Source organism: Limanda limanda, chromosome 12, assembly GCF_963576545.1.
Source record: "Limanda limanda chromosome 12, fLimLim1.1, whole genome shotgun sequence".
Taxonomy (NCBI): domain Eukaryota; kingdom Metazoa; phylum Chordata; class Actinopteri; order Pleuronectiformes; family Pleuronectidae; genus Limanda; species Limanda limanda.
Window position 1 is genome coordinate 2165883 of NC_083647.1, and position 21153 is coordinate 2187035.

At 39.7% G+C, this 21153-nt stretch overlaps 1 protein-coding gene across 8 annotated transcripts in view; it reads left to right on the forward strand.

Moving 5' to 3' along the window:
* nrxn3a (neurexin 3a) overlaps window positions 1-21153 on the forward strand; it is a 157347-nt gene that overhangs the window by 124681 nt on the left and 11513 nt on the right. For 3 of the 8 annotated variants that reach the window (XM_061083135.1, XM_061083133.1, XM_061083136.1), the window contains 4 exons: window positions 9939-10120; window positions 14892-15063; window positions 19741-20060; window positions 20967-21048. In XM_061083135.1, coding sequence (XP_060939118.1) covers window positions 9939-10120; window positions 14892-15063; window positions 19741-20060; window positions 20967-21048 — 756 coding nt within the window. Of the gene's footprint in view, window positions 1-9938; window positions 10121-14891; window positions 15064-18604; window positions 18695-19740; window positions 20061-20966; window positions 21058-21153 lie in introns of all 8 variants that reach the window. The other 5 variants (XM_061083128.1, XM_061083131.1, XM_061083130.1 and 2 more) reach the window with 4 other exon arrangements.

Below are 21153 nucleotides of genomic sequence, written 5' to 3' on the forward strand. Positions count from 1 at the left end.
CGAAATAGCAACAGGAACACTGGCCTGATTTAATTTTCAGCCATTATTCTATTACTGGCATGAGTATCAACAGCCCTCAGGATTCTTAGCTTTGGTAATTTACTATTTTGGGAGACTCTGAGACATTAGTTGGTGTCCACAGACACAACATGATTTGACTGCTGTGATGTCAGGTAGAGCTTAGTAAAAGCAGTAGAAACAAAGGGCGTTCCTGTCCCATCATTCTGCTGTCACTTCCCTGCTGCCATTTTAGTCCCTGGATGTCACTGTTCTCTTACTTTCATCAGATCATTTCATGTTCATCTCTATGTACTTGTCAATTTCAAATTGAAAATTAAATTTAGTAGCTTTCGCAAAGTAGGTTGTCTACATTCAGTTGCCATTTGATTTGTTCTTGTTTATACTAACACAGTCTGAAACAGCCCTTTGACAAATTCTTTATCAGGACGTGACCCCTGGAAAAAAAAAATCACTTCACATTTTCATTTGAAGGTTTAAGCACATCTGGATTTAAATTCCTGGTATTATATTTGATTAATTCAATACCTGAATGGCTTTCTACGTGGTTGGAGTAGGTGTTGTCTATAACTTTAAAATTGCTTTCAGACATGCACTTAACTCTGGATAATCTCCTGAAATTATTCACAGGGGTTGCAAGGGAGAAAGCAAATGTCTGAGTCATTCTCCGGAGGTTCTCCTGTCATATGTGTTATGGAAGTTTCCTGGAAGATGATGTCTTATGAGACCAGAACGTAGAACAATATACAAAATGCCAACAGAGGTGTAGGTGTTAGCATCCTATTAGATAGTTAAGTCTCAAGTTTGCATTCTTAAGTCACATTGTGTCATCTTGCTTGCCACTGGTGAAATACGCAAAAGAGTTAGAGATGGTGCCTCTCTGACTGTACATCTGAGTTAGATATGAATGTCCCTCAGCAAAGACACTACAATGTACTGGTGGTTGGCCCTTTATCTATAACCTGACCTTGGGTACTGCTTGGAGAGAGAAGGGAGTATGCCTTGAAATGTATCAGGCACTATTCTCTTGATGGTGTACAAATACAATGTAATATACACTATATATAATATACAGAAATGTGTGAGGATGGTCAAAAAAATCCCTCAAAAATATTAGAATACATCAGGTGATCCTCCAGATGATTCACCGTGAGCGAGGGGGCGAGTTGATGATATTTCAAACACGCGGCAGACAGAAAACTAAAAAGGATGAAAAAGAGGTGTCAGACAAATAAAAGACACAGAGGAAGATGTCAACTCAGAATGACAATGAAATTCGAGACCTTATGGTGATACAGACCAACTCCGCTGTCAATGCGCTGTGAAACAATGATCCCTGCAGCGGAATTCATACATCACATCCTGCCCCTGCGTGCTGTGCTACCCCTCGCCTGAACGCTCTGGAGATTTTTTCGTTGCTGTGAACACGTAAGAATGGAGATTGTCCTGCTGCATTGCTCATGTGTGAAGGCAAATTCTGGAGAAAGTCCAGACACAATTATAAGGACATTCTCTGGAGTACATGCCTGTAAACAGCTTAAACTACTAGTAATTAGTTTCTCACGGGTTGTGTGTCCACTGATTTCAGAAGCCTCAAACTGTTGTTGTTCAGTCTGAATTTAGTTCACACGTCTCTCTGCTTCTGGTCACTCATAGTGCTGAGATACTGCCTGCATATAAACTCTCTCTCTATCCTCTGTGTGGTCCCCTTTCACTATTATTTTATTTTGGATTCTCATTTATATTCTTCCTCTCTATGATGCACTGAGTTTTGGAGTATTGTGTCTTCACTCATTTAATTCATCTCTGTATCCAGTTCACTATCTTTACTGTCTCTGTCAACATTTGCATCAGACTGCTCACTTCTCAATTTCTATTTGCCTTAACATTCCCCTGTCCCCACCACCAGTGCGGTCCCTCCCTCTCCCATTCTCTCTCTCTCTCTCTCTCTCTCTCTCTCTCTCTCTCTCTCTCTCTCTCTCTCTCTCTCTCTCTCTCTCTCTCTCTCTCTCTCTCTCTCTCTCTCTCTCTCTCCTCTCCGTCTTTCTCTCTTGCTCCCTCACTCTTGCTCCAGCTCTTCTGGCTTCCAGATCGTCTGTCGTTTCACTGTTGAAGTGCGTGTGACGAGAGTGAGCATATACTTCAAAAGAAGTCTCGGACACCAAGGGCAAATTAAAGATTTTTTTTTTTTCATTTCTTGCTCTTGACAAACCGTGATTTTTTTAATGGATGCCTGTAAAGTCTTCAGAAACTGAAATTGAAAGACAAACAAGTGGAGCATTCCGAAGTGGACGGAGAGGTGGATTAATCTGTTTCACGACTTTTCTCTATGTAAAGTCACTTTGCAACTTGCGCAGGGATCAGACAGTGAGGATTTCTTCCTCTCTCTGTGGCTCTGAATGTGTTTCGGGAGATTGCCCGGAGAGATTTGATGAGAGAATTGGAGAAGTGAAGATAGGCAGAGATGTAGGACTGTGAGTAGAGTGGAGTGCATGAGGGACAGCAGTGAGCTAACAAATGGCTTCAAAGGCTGAGCCATATGTCCTATGCAGAGCAGCAGGCAAGATGTTCCCATTCTTCCTCTCTCTGTAGTTCTAGTCATCTTCAGGAAAGAATGCATGTTAGACAATTGTGAGATTTTCTCTCGGGTTCAGTTTTTTTCCTTTGTCTGTGGTTGTCTAAACTCAGTTTGCCACCTCTCTGAGTGGTGTGGGATTGACATGTCTGGAAACACCAGGTGCTGACTGGCTGCTGGTCTTTATTATTATGGGGTTATCTCAATCATGAGGCCCTTGGTCTGTAGAACACTTTGTTGTACTCCGTGTCTGTTTGCATTGCTCTGCCTTCTGCCATGCGCCCCATGGGTTCTCTATATTTACGGGGTCCCATGAAAGGGACCCCTGGCTGCCAAGCCCCTGGTTCCCTGGCCCTCTATCAGAAAACCTGGGTGGTATGGCTGATTCTGGGATGTATTGCCATGTCTGCTAAGCAGGGTATGTCCCTGTCTTGGAGTTCAGAGAACTCTGTGACCAGCAGATCACGGGTGGCAGCAGCTTCGTATGCTCGTGCTGAGCCACATCACCTGCATGTGATGAGGCACCGCTCCTCGCCACCCATCTCCATGTACAGGCCTTCAGCGTCACTAAAGAGTGGTCATGGTGAGTTTCAGGTCGATTTTTCAAGCTTTCTGCTCCAATTTATAAACTAACAGTATGAGAGAGAGGTGGGGAATACATGCATTCATTCTTTTGCCAGCTCACTTTTATTTTTGTCCTGTTAAATTTGTTCACCAATGTTAGTTTTGTTTTATTGTGTTCCTGACAGTAAAATTGCTGTATCCCACCAGGAAAGTGAAGGGGTATATGTATTCAATGAGAGTGAATGGTGAGCTGGATGAGGTGGCAGAAGGTCTCAGCAGTAATTCATTAACTCAAGCCAGGATCTGGAAAATAGAAATACATCAAGTTCATGTATGATTTTAGATGATTTGTTCATGAATGTAGATTAAAGTTTCATATCGTGCATGTTTTGTAATTGTGAAGTAGGTGACTGGCTGCAAGCAGCTGTAGTACATCGTTTATAGCCTCTCCATTTATCTAGAGACCATAATACATGATAAAGTGACATATTTTTTACATATGATATCACATAACCAACAAATAACGTATGTCTCCCATGAAAATTCTCTCTCTGTGTTTCAAGTCTAAAACATGGATAACAACGTTACAGGAAATTCTACCTTCTGAAACATTGGCTTTAGATGGTTTTGGAGATATAATTACATCCTGCCTGGGCTGCTGCAGGATACATCTTTTATTGAATAGATAAAGCCACAGTCTCAAAGAATTTCCTTTTAAAGTGTCAATAGACAAGCATTTTGCCTTCATTTCACAAACAGTGATTGCACTGATGACATCATCAGTGTTGAGAGGAAGTTGTTCTGTCTGCCACTGGGCATCGCCACAAAAGAAGTGGGTCTGAGTTTAGTGCGATTTGTGCTCCACATAAGCTATTGGTAGTTTTCCGGAAATGGTGGATTAAGTGAATTTCTAGAAACTCTACCTGAAAAAGAAGAAGAGCTCCATTGTCAGAGGAGGCAAAGGAGGCAAAGGAGGCAGAGGAGGCAGAGGAGGCAAAGACGGAAGTTGGTACAATCTGAACCTTGGCCTTCCACAGATGATTCTTTCATTGAACCTGGCTCTGCTCCACCATCAAACCATGTGGACTAAAGTTGAATGCGCAAATATCTTGGGTAACAGCATCATATGTCCCCCCCCCCCCCCCCCATCTGCCGCAGAAGCTGAACCACTTCTGAGACATGAGCAGTGCACCCAGTCAGTTTCATCCGCACATTCATGAATCTGATCTGATCTGAAAGATGATTGTTGAAAGGTCGCTGGGGAATCATTGCAGCTAATGTGAAGTAATAGACTTAGATTTTTTCTACTGATTTTATTTGGGTGTTGTTGTGATTGTAAGCTTATTATGCTTGTGGTCACAGTCCAACTCTTTCTTAACTTTTGAAACAGGTTTTATATACCTAAAGGGCCTTTTTATCTATTTGCTGGGAGGATTTTTCATGCTGCCCTGCCCAAACTCCTTTTAATGTTGGCAAGCAGAATAAGGGTTTCAACCAATATCTGGCCAGTTTGAATGGATTGGAAATGTCTCTGGTTGGTTTTCTAGCGCTGAGTGTTTTATCTGCTTTCACTCTGCCTTTTATGTTTATGTTTCGGTGATTTTACACTTATTGATGTAATCTTTGTAGCCATACTTGTTTTCCAGACAACAGCTGGTAGACAGGTCAGGTATGTGTGAATGGGGGGTGAGAAATGTATTGAACATGCTGTACTTTTAGAACTCCTGTTTGTGTGTGCATGTGTCATAGGGAAATGTTGAATTATTTCAAGTTTAGAATATCCATGTTCATACAGCGACTTGGAATGTTCATGGAGTGTTCATTCAATATCATCCTATTTTCATGTGCTCCCATATTTCTTGCCTTTTTGTTTAATTTATAATGTACATGGTCTGTTTTTTATATAGAGCCTTTCTTGACCACCGTGTGTGGTGTTTGTGTGTTTGTGTATTTGTGTGTCTTTCTGAGACTGCTCAGCAGGGACTCCACCAACTCGAAATACATCACAGGGGTAACACCTGGAGAGCCTCACCTTTGCTGTGATGTGGAACATCCATTGATAATGTGTTATATCACATAAAGTGTGTCAGTAGCTATGTTAGTAATACACACAGATTTGCAAGGGTAAAGCGGCTTATGCATTCTCTGGCAGGGATTGTGATGTCACATTCTGCTGCACTGCACAGTTCACTTCAAAATGTTGTGTAAATAACCAAGTGAGCAGCGGACATGTTGAGGAAAACTATATTTATTCACTGTATTCAAACAGCATGCTGTTATGGTTATAATCATAACAGTGGCCGTTTTGTCTCTCCTGCAATAACATAGTTTTGATTCTCCATAAGTAACATTCATTACCACAGCCTTAATGGGCAAAACCCAGCTGCACATGGCTTCTATCACTGAATCTAAATTTTAAAATGCTGTGCTTTGAAGTAGAGGGAAGCTCTGTGATCGTGGCTTGACATTGTTATATGCTGTTGTAACAGCAGTCTATAGAAAACATACAGGACTGCTGGCAGGAGAGAGGAGAGGCACAGATGGCTGGCTCTCCTTCTCACAGACTTTGAAGTTTGAAATGAAACAACCACCAGTTTACCAAGAAATAAAAGCCACAAGCTGTTAAGATGTCCAAGCTGTATATGCACAAAGTTAAGCTTCTTTGATTTCACTGACAACCTGTCGCTGTGTTGGTGTGTGTTAGTGTATTTGACTGCACTGTCTGTCCTTTGTTAGCTACTGTTGTCCCTCCAGAAAATATTTGAATTTGATTAATTATGGGGCAACAAGTTTTTATCGCCACTGAGCATTAGTTTTATACACTAACTGACATTTTTTCTGTTGAAGTTGTTGTGGTTATTTGGTAGATTGTATCGGTTTATGTGGACAGAGAGCTGATGTTACTCCTCCTTTCAAATGGTTTTAATGGCCCTTCAGTGCAAACCCCTAGCAGGCACCAACACCTAAATCCTAAACTATGGAGTGATGCTGAAACTTTAAACAACCTAGTAAAAGAAATGGCAGTGGAAGAAAACATTTTTGTAGGCAACTTGCAAAAGCCTTCACATGAAACACATCTATTCTGAAGAGTAAAGGCAAATATTTGGTTCTGGCAACAGAAAAGAGGAAACACCACAGAGAGTACTCTGGGGCTACACTAAGGAGAAACAGAAATGGGTTTTAAAATCAAATAGGAGACAGAGAAGGTTCAAGTGACAACATCATGAAAACAGAGGACCAACGCTTCCTCCTTGTGGTGCACCTGAGTTCATAATAATTGTGAAAGAGTGGGTATCTCCCATCTATGTTTGGGGCCAGATAGAAGATTGATAGAAATCATGTGTGCACAGACAGAGGGACCCAATAAAACACAATTGTCATAGCATGATGGACCTGATCACAGAGCTACAATAGTTTAATAAAAGGAAGAACCATATGGAATCACTCCCCTCAAGATGTGGAAGATGTGCCTAGGTAAGCTGTGTATGTTGAAGAGATAGAATTGAAACAAATATTTGCTGGGAATATTTTGCTCAAAACTCTGCATCACAAGCAAACCCTTGATCCTGCTCTCTTCCAGCTCAGTTGATCCATTCACAAACAAACACAAGTGTAGCTGAGTGTGCAGGGCAACCTGTACCACTAACCTTGCCACTGTGGTTCTGATGAGCATCACATCCGCAGCATTAACAACGTGATGTCAGACCCTGACTGCAGTACGACAAGACAATCACGACCCAGTTCTGCATTGTACTCCACTTCCTAAGAGGCAGAGGCATCAGCTGAGGTCCACGTTCATCTTTCAGCTTTTGCATGCTGTTAGCCACATGGAGAACAGTTGGAGGGGTGGGCGAGTTTTGGAGCATGCAACAAAAACTGTTACACCCACGCAGTATTAGCATATTGTAGATATGTGTAAACAGTTTTCCAGCAGTCACAAGGGGAGGCTATGTTTTCATAATGGCCCTAATTTGTACAGGCTAAAGCAGCTTGGTGTAAAGAGGAAAATGAGTTCCAGGCTCTGGCAACTGAGTGCCATTGTGCCTGGTGTTATCTGCCCGCAGAAAACAGCGTGGACATCCGCCAGGGCCTGCTTATTAGCATTAGCTTGTCTGTGTGTGTGTGTGTGTGTGTGTGTGTGTGTGTGTGTGTGTGTGTGTGTGTGTGTGTGTGTTTGCATTTCTGGGTGCAAACTTAAGTGTGTTTGTGCACAAGCATTGGTTGCGTGGGCTTCTGGGGGAATCATGGGAGGTACAGTATAACAACGCACACTCACATGTACCCCAACACACATGCTTGCACATCCACACACACAAACTCGCTGCCTCCCAACGTAGCAGCAGTCATATGGGGCAGCATATGGCAAGACAGAAAACATGTTGTGGCCAAAATACAGAATGATACACTCACTCAGCTCGGTGGGTGCAATGAAGCATTGACGTATTTCACTTAAATAAATTGTTAGAAATAAACGTGTTATACAACATGTCCGTATTTTGGCCTCTGTTGTCCTACAGGCCAAAGCAGAACACCAAGCATATTTGCCATAGTTATGTTGAAACTATTTGCATGCATTCAAGGGAAAATCTATTACTCACACATTCCAAGTTGAACTGCAATATCATTTGTGGGTGTTCTATGGAAACCTGAACTCCCTTTCTCGAGACGTTTTTTATATTACTCTCACGTCCACACTCACTCCTCAGAGAAAAAGAAAGGCCTGTGGTATATAGAATAATAATCCATCAATAATCAACATTTTCTCTGACTGGCAGCAATGACATAATCAGCTGGTAGATAAGCATAACATGAATATGGCGTAAGATTTTTAGCCTATAGCTGTCAATTAAAGTTTCTTTTTTTCCTTCATCTTGCTTATTTGTGTTAAAATGTTGCTGTGTTCTGTAATTTGATTTTTCTTTTGAATTTTGCTGCGATGTGTGACGGTCTATAAATATATTTTTTTTATTATTGTCATTAAATATCTGTTTAATAGGGTTTTACATTTAACATATAATAAATAGTCCTCTCATACACTTTGTATCATGGGAAAGATGAAATACAAGATGTTAACACATATTTGATGATATATGTTAATTAACACTTTATTTGCTTTATTAAATATATGCATTACAGAAATTCATATGTTAGGTATTTTCTGTATGAGATAGAGTTTAAATAACCCATAAAGACAGGTGAACAGAATAAATATGTTTGCAGTTTCCCCTCCTCCGAAGTTCAGCGGCAAAGAAGATTATTTCTATTACCAATAATTGGCAGTGACTCGGTAATAGTCAATTTCAAAGCTGGACAAAATACTAGAAACATTTCCTCTGTGCCTTCTGCTGCTGATCCGGGTAGATGGACTGAAAAAGCAAAAGCAGGCAGAAGCAAATATTGTTGTGGTGCAGTGTTGGGTCCTGTTACCACAGTGTCCTGTTGTTCCCATATGGGGAGGCATGTTGATACTGCTTCAGACTGAATGGTGTGTGGGTGGCAGCAGCACTGTCTCTAAAAAGGAAGCTTCTGTAAAACTGAACTGCAACAACGAAAACACTTCATAGATGTGACCAGATCACATTTTCCATCAACATTAATGAGTTTATGTTGTGAAATCACATATTTTGGCAGGCTGCAACTACTTTGAAAATTAGTATCAGCCTAATGTTCACAGATGTTGTTTGTTTCAGCCAAACCAACACCTTGTAATATTCACCTGTGATATCTACAGTGTCTATGGAACCTTTTTAATAGTGATATCTAGGCCCCTATTAAACTGGGTTTATTCAGACAAAAAGTTCATGTTCACTCCGTCTTTATTTATCATCAATGCAGCACACAGTTTATTTGTGTTTTAAAAGCATTCGACCGTTTGTGTGCCTTTTTAAAGATATAGGTATGCAACTACCAATTGTTTTCGTTACTGATCACTTTGCCAATCCATCTATCTATAAAAGAAAAAAGGTATAGAAAAATATTAATTATTGCTTCACCCAGCATATTTCACATCTGTACATATTGGCTGTGATTAAGTTTAGACAACTGAATAAGAGGAGCTGGAGATGCTGACTGTATAAGGTATTCCTCCATGGAAACAACAACATCAACTTATACTATTAATATTTTCCAGAACCTCTTTGAATTCCTCCAAAAGATCAAAGCAAATACATTTTTTAAGCTCTACAATGGTGACTTTTTTCTTTTTCTTGAACTTTATCTTTACTTTACATGACTAATCCATTACAACACTGTTGTTATGTCTGTGTCTGGGATTTTGTAATTGGATCACAGTGGTTATTTTTAATTTTTTCTGTGTATGTTGTATAAACAAAACTCACATCGTTTTTACTTGGTCCTCCAATAATGTGATTGGAAGAGAGGCAACTCTTTGTTTTTGCAGCTCAACAACCAATCATTAGATGATCAGTAATTGATGTGCTCAGACACTTTTACACTAACTTGTAAGTCTAGTTATTATTACCATGTCCGACTATACCTTGAATAAAAGTTTAAACTAACAGTTTCTTAGCACTTAAATGGCACTTACTTATAGCACTTTGTAGATTGGCTTTCTTAGAGAAATTGCACTTTCTTGATTCTTGTTGTTCTGGGTTTGTACCCTCATGGTTGAATGCACTTATTGTAAGTCACTTTGGATAAAAGCATCAGCTAAATGAAATGTAATCATTGTCATGAATCTGTTTGATCCTAATATTTTATTCAACTTGATTTGAGTTTTCTTTGTTTAAAAATCCACACGTCCTCCTTCTTTTCTGTTCAGCTGGGACAACGTACATCTTCGGCAAAGGAGGAGGCCTCATTACATTCAAGTGGCCGGCCAATGAGAGACCGAGCACCAGGACCGACAGGCTGACTGTTGGATTCAGCAGCTCCCTGAAAGACGGCATCCTGGTTCGGATTGACAGCGCTCCTGGTCTGGGGGATTATCTCATGCTGCACATAGTAAGTTCTCATACATTCTGCTTGCATTATTTGTGTCTGGCACTGTCTCACCTTTCTTTTGTTTTATTTATCCAACGTCTGTCCTGTTACTGTTTGGTGCACCTAGTGTGTGTGCTGGGGGTGACTCCAAGGCATTTGCTGTGTTAAACTGAGAGGATGGAGTGTCAGCCATTCTAAACAGCAGCAGAGAAAAGTGGTGAAGGAATAAAAAGCACTTCCTTCAGCAGTGACTTAAGTATTTGAAATACTCCTCAGGCCTTAAGGATGGGGAAGTCCATACTGCTTATCCTGTAAGGTCGAAGGGGGGCTGGAACAAATGGAAAGCTGACACTGGGTGACAGGCGGGAAGACGGAATGTGCCACAGTAACTAAAATATCTGAATATGTGTGGTTGTTTCCACTTTGTGCCCCAAGTGCTTCAATTACATATTGCTAGTTTTCAGTTTTTTCTACGTGAAGATGAGAAAATATAGGGGAAGAACAGTAGAATTAATCACAATGAAACTTGTTAATTACACAAATTAAGACAAATATGTATTATATGTATCCTTTTTAATTGTTTGAATATGCAAATTAGGTATTATCACATAAAAAAAGTATTAGACTTCTAAACATCTATTTTTAGAAAGCTGTACTTTGGAAAAAGTCAGGTTTCAAAATCTTATTTTATTTTGCTGACATATTGGAGCCAAAGTTTTTAAGTCTGGTGCTATCTGGTCTCATAACTATGTGTTCCTATGGATTGCAAATATATATCAGCACTGCATATTGTAAGTTGAGAGAACTTCATCTTTAACTAAAAATGTTAAGTTACTTCAACTTAACTGTTGAGTTAACTCAAATATTATTGCATCATTGCATATAATGTAAATAGTACATTAACAGTTTTGTCTGCCAACATTGACAAAACTACTTGGTTACCAAAACAAAATGTACTAATACATTTAGGATAAAAACAGTGAACAGTTGCATCATGATTGAAAGGTAAATGGGATTAAACCCCATTAAATAAAACTGGTTTGTGGTCAGACACACAGATATCCTTAATTCCAATGTTCTTGGGGCTGAGACCGTTAAAAAGGACAAGATCAAGTGTGTGACGCTTTGAATGAGTGAGGTTAAATCATTCCAGTGTCACTATAAAATCTGTATTAAGACTCTAAAGCCGACTTGTATGTTAAAATCAACCAAGATGAGGATTTTATCAAATTTTGGTACAAAATGTGACAAATGCTCCCCAAATTCTTCAATAAAAACAGGCTGTGACAGTCTATGGATATATATTAATTTGTTTTGGATTTTTGCAGGTAATTATAAAACCAAGGTGTTTAAACATAAAACCATTTTTGAAAAATGAGAACACATAAAAAAAATCGATGAAATTTTATAGCAACAGCTGTTGCTGTTTATTTATTGTTGACTTTTAGCAGTCAAGGCATCTCCCCTCCTCTTTCTGACAGCCAGGGTTGATGGAGGTGTGTAAAATCAGGAGGAATTGCTTCAATAAGAGAACTGTAGTGTCCTTGGGAAAGCCATGTTTCTGTGCTGATAAAAAAGTCAAAATTATTAAAAGTTATAAAATCATGGCATATTAAGGGATCTGATATTTAAAAGAGCAAATTTAACTGGAGTGGAACTAAAAGAGGGGGGTAAAAGATGTTGTCAAGATACTTGAAATTGTTATGAATTGCACAAGAGGGCTGTGATTGTGATCGGCTGCAGGGGGTCTGTGAGGGGTACTGATGGTGATTACAGGAGTTGAAGGGAGTGTCAACAGAGAATCAGATTTTCGTGACAGGCGCCAGATTGTTTTATTTCAAAGTCCCTCTGTTTGGATCAAGTCCAGAAGAAAAGTTACCTATAGTCAATGTGGATCAGATAGGGACAGGGACGTGATGGACATCTGGTAGTTTCCGATCACTACAGTTGATCGGTGGTCTGATTTTATAAATCTGTGTGGTGTGTTCAAGCAGATGAGTCCATTCGCCAAATAATCAGACAGCATCCAAGCTCCTGCTCTGTTTGGATGAAGACCATCTGGACCAAAAACGTCCACCCGTTACCAGGAATTCAAATTGTCCACAAGAGGCACACCACAAGCAGCACAGGCAAAGGACAGCCAGATGTTCAGGTTAATCAGCCTGCTGAAACGCCCCAATCTCCGGCCATGTGTGGGAATCGGTCTGGAGATGAGGATCTTACGTTTTAGGAAACTGAGGATATTAAACAGGTGGACAAAGTCCTGTTTTAATAGTTCAGATTCCTGCTTGGGAATGTTATTTGTGTTGACATGAACGATAACTCTTACAGCATTGGGGTGGCATTTTATTACTTCTGGAACTTTGTTTTTGATATCACAAACTTTGGAAAAATAGGGAGTCACCGATTATTAAAGTTTCGGGAGGCTTATGGGGGTGTTGCGAAGGAGTGTCATTTGCAACAGCCCGGTAGTTTTTAGCTAATACGTGGGTCCCCACTGAGTGTTTTCCCTGACTCCATGAGGGAGCAGCATCACCAGGGCCTAAGCCAGGAGCACCACCGCCGATGGAAGAGCATGACCTGCAGCCGGGAGCGTCTCTGCTCATGGTAGTGCTGGAGCCAGGGTGCAGTTGGCTGAGCAGCCCCCCTCCTAAGGCGGTTGTTGTAGGAGGGATCTGGCCTCAGGTGAGGAGGTGAGGGAGAGAAGATGTCCACCGGGCGGCGATGCACTACCAGCAAGTCTTGCGTGGTTACAGGGGACTGACAGGCCAAAAGGGAATTCCTGAAAATCCAGGAGGTCAAATTTATGTTCGAGTTGGGTTTTCCTGATGCTGTTTTGAGCTGCAAAACCGCCTGCTGCTGTGCTTACTCCTGCACACCACGGACCAACCTTCAGTGGGCTCAACACGTAGTGTAGAGCTGGCTGAGGTCTTGGGTTTAGTTCCCAAGATGATCCAGTGATAAGTAGCCTATTCAGAAATGTATGAATACTAATGCGCAGGAATATTGGCGATAAGGGATAATCAAGCAAAGCTTTGAGCTACAGGCCAATTAATTTATTCTTGCAGTTGTTTTTCTTCTTCTTGTCCAATAGACATGAACACATTTATTTTTTCAAAGTATGTTACTTATTCAACAGAAAGAGTAAAACAGACTTTCAGCATAAATAATTCATGAGGTCTATGCTGCGCTTACACTGCCTAAAGTAAGCAGGACTTTGAAGAGATGTGAGTGTGCGTTTGTGTCTTGGAGCAGGTTCTGAGCAGAGGGAAAACAAATACACTTAAGTGAAAGTGATGTTTTTCTTTCTATTAGTGCGTTTATATTTATCATCTATGGCCTTTTACTGTCCTGCAGTGATTTGCAGCTTCGGTTTTGTCCTTTTGCCTTCCCAGACCAATCTCAGCTCTACACCCAGTATATTCAGTTAGTTGTGTTCTTTAGGTCCAGTATTGATTTAGAAAAAACTTGAGCAGATTCAACAAAAAATCCGTTTGGGTTGAGTTTTGCTGGTCTGCTTCTCATCCAGATTTGCAAACTGGACGTATAAATTATTCTGGCCCAGATATTAAAAAAGTGACCTCTCATGTATTGAAAACATATATACCAACATCTTGTTTGGGACATATAGGATGGATCCTTTTGAGACGTTGTGCTATAGAGTGCTCACACTGGTAGATACCTTTCCTTTGGTGCCAGGACATCATTTATTTCAAACGGAATTCACCCTGGTGCTGGCACTGCCTGGGGGGAACATTTTATAGAATTCAAGTTTGACATGATGTGTTCAAGTAAAAAAACAGTTTGTGATATATTTTAAAACTTCAAAAAAAGAAGGAAAGAGCTTGAGTTTTGTATTACAAATAGAATATGACTGACCAAACACAGTTATAGTTTTTTAGTACAGTTATAAACACCTTGCTCATTAAAGAGACATGTGTTTGTGTGAATCAATACTTTTATACATACATTTCTGTATGAATACAGATTGTACACAACAGTCCAGTTCAGCTTGTTGCATTTTCTTTCGATGCCTTTGCTGGCATCTAACTAGAAGATGACCTCTGATGTTCTATGTGGTGATCTGTGTTGAATAATAAAATAACGACATCCTGCCGCTCTTCAACCAGGGAAAGTGATATGAATATTAATGGGCTAGTGTGTTTGACTGGCTTTGCTTGTTCCAGCAATAAGGCCTCAAACACACCTAGTGTGTCCTTGCATTAAGTTGATGTTGTTGTTTCCATGGAGGAATACCTTATACAGTCAGCATCTCCAGCTCCTCTTATTCAGTTGTCTAAACTTAATCACAGCCAATATGTACAGATGTGAAATATGCTGGGTGAAGCAATAATTAAGTATTATTTCACAAGAATAAAAAAAACTATAAAATATAGTGTGAGGGATAAGGAAACCATCCCCTTGCCTAAGTTAGTTTAAAAAACAAAAAATAAATAAAAACATTTCATACGTTTTATTTTGGGAGCCCTGTACTAATCACTTTGTGTTTGAGGTCTGGGGATATGTTTTCTTAGAGTGCACATTTTAGAATGTGGCCACACTACTCAAGCAGATGCCGATTGCCTTATTAGGATGAACCAAGTGGTAAAGGAGCAGAGAAGGCAGTGGGTGTTGGCCATTAAGTTTGTCTTTTCTTTGGAATATCTTCGGTACACATATCAAATTGTATGTCAAATTTATGTCTCGGATGATTACTAAATAACCCTTCATTCCAAAACCTTACACATACGTGTCACTGTTTATAATAAACAATTGTGTTCTCCCATTTCAGAAACAAGGGAAAATTGGAGTGACGTTCAACATTGGCACCGTGGATATCAGTGTGCAAGAAAGCGGTACCACAGTGAATGATGGGAAGTATCATGTTGTCCGTTTTACCAGGAATGGTGGGAATGCTACGCTGCAGGTGGACAACTGGTCCATCAATGAACACTTTCCAACAGGTATAACACTCATTCATCAAACTAATCTAAAACTAAGCACCTAAGTAAATATATACAAAAGAGTATCAGTTAAAGTTGCCAAATTATAATGATTACTATCAACAAGATTTGATATGGCAACAGGATCATGTCATTATGAGTTAGTTGAGAAGGTCACTGGACAGGATGTGCATACACAACATAATTCAAATGTTTTTGTTCTTGTCTGGTATTTAACTTTTGCATGAGCATCTACTTTACATGAGCACCTGATGGAATATATCTGTCAGTGGCCAAAACTCTGTTGTACAGTCACTCTTCTTTTCTGTGCTATGAGACACGTTATTAATAGCAGGGTAGTCATTATTCAAAATAGCCTGCTATACATACACTTTTATACAACAAATTATTCACTGTCATTATCAAAAATAAGTATATTGTCCAATGTGTGGCTTAAAAAATCAATAAAAGCCATTAACTGAGCTTTTATCAAGGTCAAATATTTAAACTAGAATTTGACCAGTGGACCAGATGTTGCATCTAGGTGTCTCACTTGAGAGAGCAAATGCTCCCAAGTGGAACATTATGAGACTTAAAACTAATCAATGAGAGCATAGAGACTGCAGTTGTTGGCAGTAATGCCCCTTTAAGCTGACTGCCAATGTGTTAAAAGAGTGAATTGGCACTGCAATGATGCATTGTGATTTTATTTCGACCATTCAACTGAAATGACACAATTACATTTTTCTCTGGGACTCAGTCAGCCATGTCTCGTCTCGTCCTCGCCACAATATCAAGGAACTTTCTCCACTGTGCGCCTCTTCTCCCTTCCCTCTATTGAAATATTATCTCCCTGATGATGCCAACCTAAGTCAATAATTGGCATCAGACCCTATGGATGTTCTTGATCTCTTTATAAACAAACTACACAATATATTAATCATATTGTCACGTTACTCATTAACAAAGAAATACAGGTTGAATTTGGCACTGTCGGCACAGGTTTTTGATGTAGGGTCCTAATTAAGTTGGCATAAAATCTCATAATGAAACATTTTTAGCAACAAACTCACGGACAGAAAAACCTGTTGGGTCTGGGTTGGGCTTAGTTGGTTTTCTCTTGGGCTTGGGCAGGTACTGACAGAAAAATTCAACCTGATCGTGCTCTACCAAAAGTACTGTGATGTCCACTGAAGCATTTCACTTCTCCTCCAGCCTGTCATAAGTGGAAACAACTGCAAAGGTGATGACAGAACAATGATGTTTGTGCTATAGCACAATTGTGCAATATTAGGTCTGTAACACAGGCAGAATAGCAAAGATATTATCCAGTGACTGATTGGCTTGAAGAACATCAGTCGATCATGATAGTATTGTGAATGGAAAGATTTGAAAGTGTGGGTTTGTTGAAGTGACAGAGAGAACTAGATTGTAAGTATAAAGCCAACGTTAAACACACAGAGGAACATGCAAAACTTGAGGGAAGAAATCTTCCTTTAATGTGTAATAATTCTTATAGATAGATTTCCACATGGGATAATCTGAAATCTTCTTTGTAATAAGATTAGTCTTGTGAAACAGGCAGGATTGAGCTGCTGAAAACCCTGCAACCGCTGCTCATAGACTTTAAATTACTTAATTTTAACACACATCAGCCAGTGTCTCAATACTGTTGGATTATCATCGTGGTTCAAGGACATGCCCTCCTGTTTCCCCCTCTTTTATTCTGTCTACAATCTCTTTCCCACTGACAATGGGAGGGGGTCTGTGCTGTGTCAGCATGATGGAAATATGACTGTAGTAAACTAGTCACAGTGTTTTCATTTAATCGCGTAGGATTAGATGGCAAAGTCTCAGTGAGCTTCTTATCAGCCTCTCTCACACACACAGAGCTGAGCCACAACTCTCCAAAGGTTTAATATGTCTTCAAGATTGTGTCTGATAGTGGTAATTGTATTTGTCCTCTTGGGGTATTGGGTGGTGCAGTAATTCCCTGCTCACTGTGTAGGGTCTTTATGCCCAAGTGAAATGTTACTCAGTCTTCCCTACAGTTTCCATTTACTATCTCTATTTATATCCTTGTTTTATGTTCGCAACTATCACTCTTCCTTCCTATCATTCTGTAAAAACAAATTAGAAAGACCAATTTCATATAAATTTTCCACTTTTCAATTGCTGTCCCACAATTCTTTATTTTCCAAGCCTCATGGAAACTGAACCTGAAGTTCCATTAATCCCATCTCAGGTCTATAAACAAGGTCAGGTCCTCTGGGGAAGTAAAGTTTTGACATCGGCTCCTCAACTCCAGATCTCTAGTGACCAAAATATTACATCTTAAAAGACATGTTGCTGAGCCAGCAGATGAAACTTCTTTTAAAAAAGCATCACTGTAGTCTTCATTGCTAGAGGAGTAAAGAGTAACTACTGATGATGTGCCAACAGACGAACAGAAGAAGCCAAATGTGTGAATAGGCTACACCTAATGAAGGAATGTAGAGATTTGAAAGTGTGTTTAAGTTAAAGTGAAAGAGAGATCATGCCAACATCCCACCATGGTTGCCACATGCTAACTTTAATCTAGGCTAACGTGTCAAGCGCCAGTCTTTTTTTTTACATGCAGATAGTCAGACCGTTACAGCCGCAGTTGACCCAAGCAGTCTCTCAAGGAAAAACTTATCTGTTACTCTTATGTCTCTTTACTTGTCTCCCGAAATCTGTGAAGGGTCTTCCTGCACATCACCCTAGGAGAATATTCCAGAACACATACACACACTGCTGCATCCGTTAGAAATCAAGAGGGATTCTGATTATAAAATTGACTTTTCTTTCACATCAAACTTCAACTGGTCCTCCACCTGCTGCAGCTATTTTCTTTTCATAGATCCAAGGCTAAAGTCAGCCACAAACTTTACCTTAGAAAATACTTGGTCAGCCTGCTATTCTCCTGACAGTCACAAGATGTAATTTTGCTTAGCTACTCCTACACTGGGTCAATTGAACACATTCCTACATCATTAACTGAGGTTATCACAAAGGTGCATAAGCACTTACACCGGTAAATGACCAATTCCCTGTTTAAGGCACGGCTGTTTTCCACACTTATCGAACATATCATCAGTCAGTTTCATGAACATATATGCTGTCCAGTGACATGTGACTAACGTTATACCCTCATGTGATGGGCATTGTAAGGTGACATGTCCTTTTATACCTCTGCCAAATCATGAAAATCAAGGCCCAGAAAAATGTGGTTGTTGGTTAACTCTTGTGTTGCATGCAAACTACAGTACTACAGCAAATCCTTTTGACTGACTGTCTTGATATTGTGTTATTTTCTTTTTACATTTTTATAAACGTTCAGCTCAGGGATCCTTCTTCCCCTGATCTTTTAAATAAAATTTGCCTAAAGATCCATACTGTAACTAAAGCAAGCGTATTAAAAAAAATAATCCTCTGATAAAATGATTTAAACATTTTGTAAATGTTAGATGGGAAAATGACATGGTGACATAATTCTGATGATCAATAAATGTCTTTATAAATTTCTTCTTAAACTTTGAAGGGAACAGCGACATTGAACGCTATCAAATGGCCAATAAGAAAATTCCTTTCAAATACGCCAGACCAGTAGAAGAGTGGCTACAAGAGAAAGGTAATTTCAAACAAATATGTATTTTTATTTATGTGTTACGATACTGGTATAATGTTGTAAATATCATCTGAACTTATATAATGTTTGATTTGAGTTGTTTTGTGATGCTCACATCAACACAGAAGATGCCACATCGATGGATCTTTATGACTTCTTCATACAAACAAAATACTATTAAACTTAGTTTAATTGTTTAAATAGAAATCCTGTGGGCGGATATTTACATATCGAACTAAGATACTAAATAAGTGTAAATCAATGAATGAATAAATTGTAAAATAACTCATTATATAATAGAACTAAATTCATTTTTTAAACAAATTGAGAAGATATCTCTCACAGAATCAGACTTAAATTGTGTAAGTGCAACAACCAGTGCAAGGTGGTAGGTCCTGGCTACAAACTGTGGGCATCTAAACACTAAGCTGCCAACATGGTTCCAAGAAGGCCAAGTGCGCAAAGGCTAAATCTGTGGCTTTATAATTGAAACAGCTGAGCCAATCACAGTGAATTATGACATCACTGATGCTGATGATTGCTGATGATGTGACAAAACAGAAATACACGAAACAACTGTTACAACAGGCTACTGAGTTGTAACTAAGCATCCTGATATGACCACAGGTACATATGTTATTTTGTAGCAGCCTGTTGATGTAATCACAGTTAATACTGTGGACTTGATGTCACATCACTTTGGCACATCTTAGCTTTACCATTGTATCTGTCCTGCCATCTTTACATAGCTGTGGACAATGGACACTGAAATAATCTCTCATTAGAGTTAGCAAACCAATGCAGAATACTTTAATAAAATTAAGTAACATTTTATATACATATATACATACATCTTCCACACAGGCAGAGAAAATGTATTCAAAGTTCAGAAAAATATTGCTGCAGAGCACTACTACCTCTGGTTGTTGTGACTCCATGTTAATAATGCCTTTTAGTCGTGTTGCAAATGAACTCTGTAACTACAAAGAGGTATATTAAAATTGTATTTCCTCAGTTGAATACATATTCCATGTGGATTTCTCCTTCAGGGCGGCAGTTGACAATTTTCAACACTCAAGCATCAGTCGCTATTGGAGGTAGTGATCATGGCCGGCCCTTTCAGGGTCAACTGTCTGGCCTTTACTATAATGGCCTCAAGGTGTTGAACATGGCCGCTGAGGGTAACCCTAACATCAAGATCAACGGCAGCGTGAGGTTGGTAGGTGATGTGCCCAGTGGGGCAGGCTCAGCCAGGACCACGGCCATGGCCCCAGAGATGTCCACAACCTTCATAGAGACAACTACCATGATGTCAACCACCACTACACGGAAACACCGGTCCTCCTCAACTGTACAGGTACTGTCGAACGTTCATTATAACTTTGCAAAAAGGGATCAGACATATGACTGGAGACATTCTCAGTATGATTGAAGTTGACTAATAAACAGCAATCAGCCATGTGTGTATATGCTATTGTTAGCTTCACATGGAGCTCTTGTTTACAAAATGGAAAGTCATATACATGTTGCTTGGCATTCAAGAGGTTAACTCAAGCACCATTAGACTAGGCCAGTAGACGCTATTCTACGTTATTGTTGGTATCCTGAAGTCACAGAGGTGTCACGAGAAAACTACGACGAAAACAAGAAATGTTATAAGATGCTGCCTGTCCTTCGAATAAACAGATGGATTATATTCATCGTCTGAGAATTAAATGAGAGGAAGCAACAAAACAATTGATACAATTTATAAAAGCATGCAGGCAGCACAAAGACATTAAAAAAGTAAGCTAATGTATCTGTAAGGTGCTGTGAATTTGTAGGCAACATTAATATTAGTTTCCATCTGCTCTCTTAAGTGTTTCTAATAGGATGAGTCAGGAAGTGTAAAGCAAAACGACAAAACCAAGCGAAACCTACCACAGCTCAAGGATGACGTTCACATCTGACACCAGAGATACTTTTGACAGAGAGATATAGGGTTCCTTGCGCTTATATGACCCCATTAAGGTCATGTGATATTATATGAGCCATCTCCATGGCAACTGATCAAACCCATATAAACTAAGGGGGATAGTTAAGAGAAAAAAAGTGAACCTTGAGTTAAGATCTTTTTGTCACACAATTGTTTCCAAGGTCAAAGTCCTTCTCACCTTCTAACTTCCCTTGTCCATTTCCCCTCGTCTTTCCGTGTCTCCTTTGTTTTTTTCTCTTTGTGTTTGGGTATCTTTGCTGCGGCTGTGACCTCTTGGCGACCTATGTTGTGGCCGCGAAGCATCCATCAGATGACATAGTGTCATCCGCAGAGTGTTCGAGCGATGACGAAGACCTGGAGGAGTGCGAAACTAGCCATGCAGGTGGGCTAGGTTAGTTTGAATTTGCTTGCTTTCTTTGTGCTTTCACTCATCTCTGCACTAGAGGATGAATACATCCTCAAAAGCATCACAGCCCCATGGTTAGAC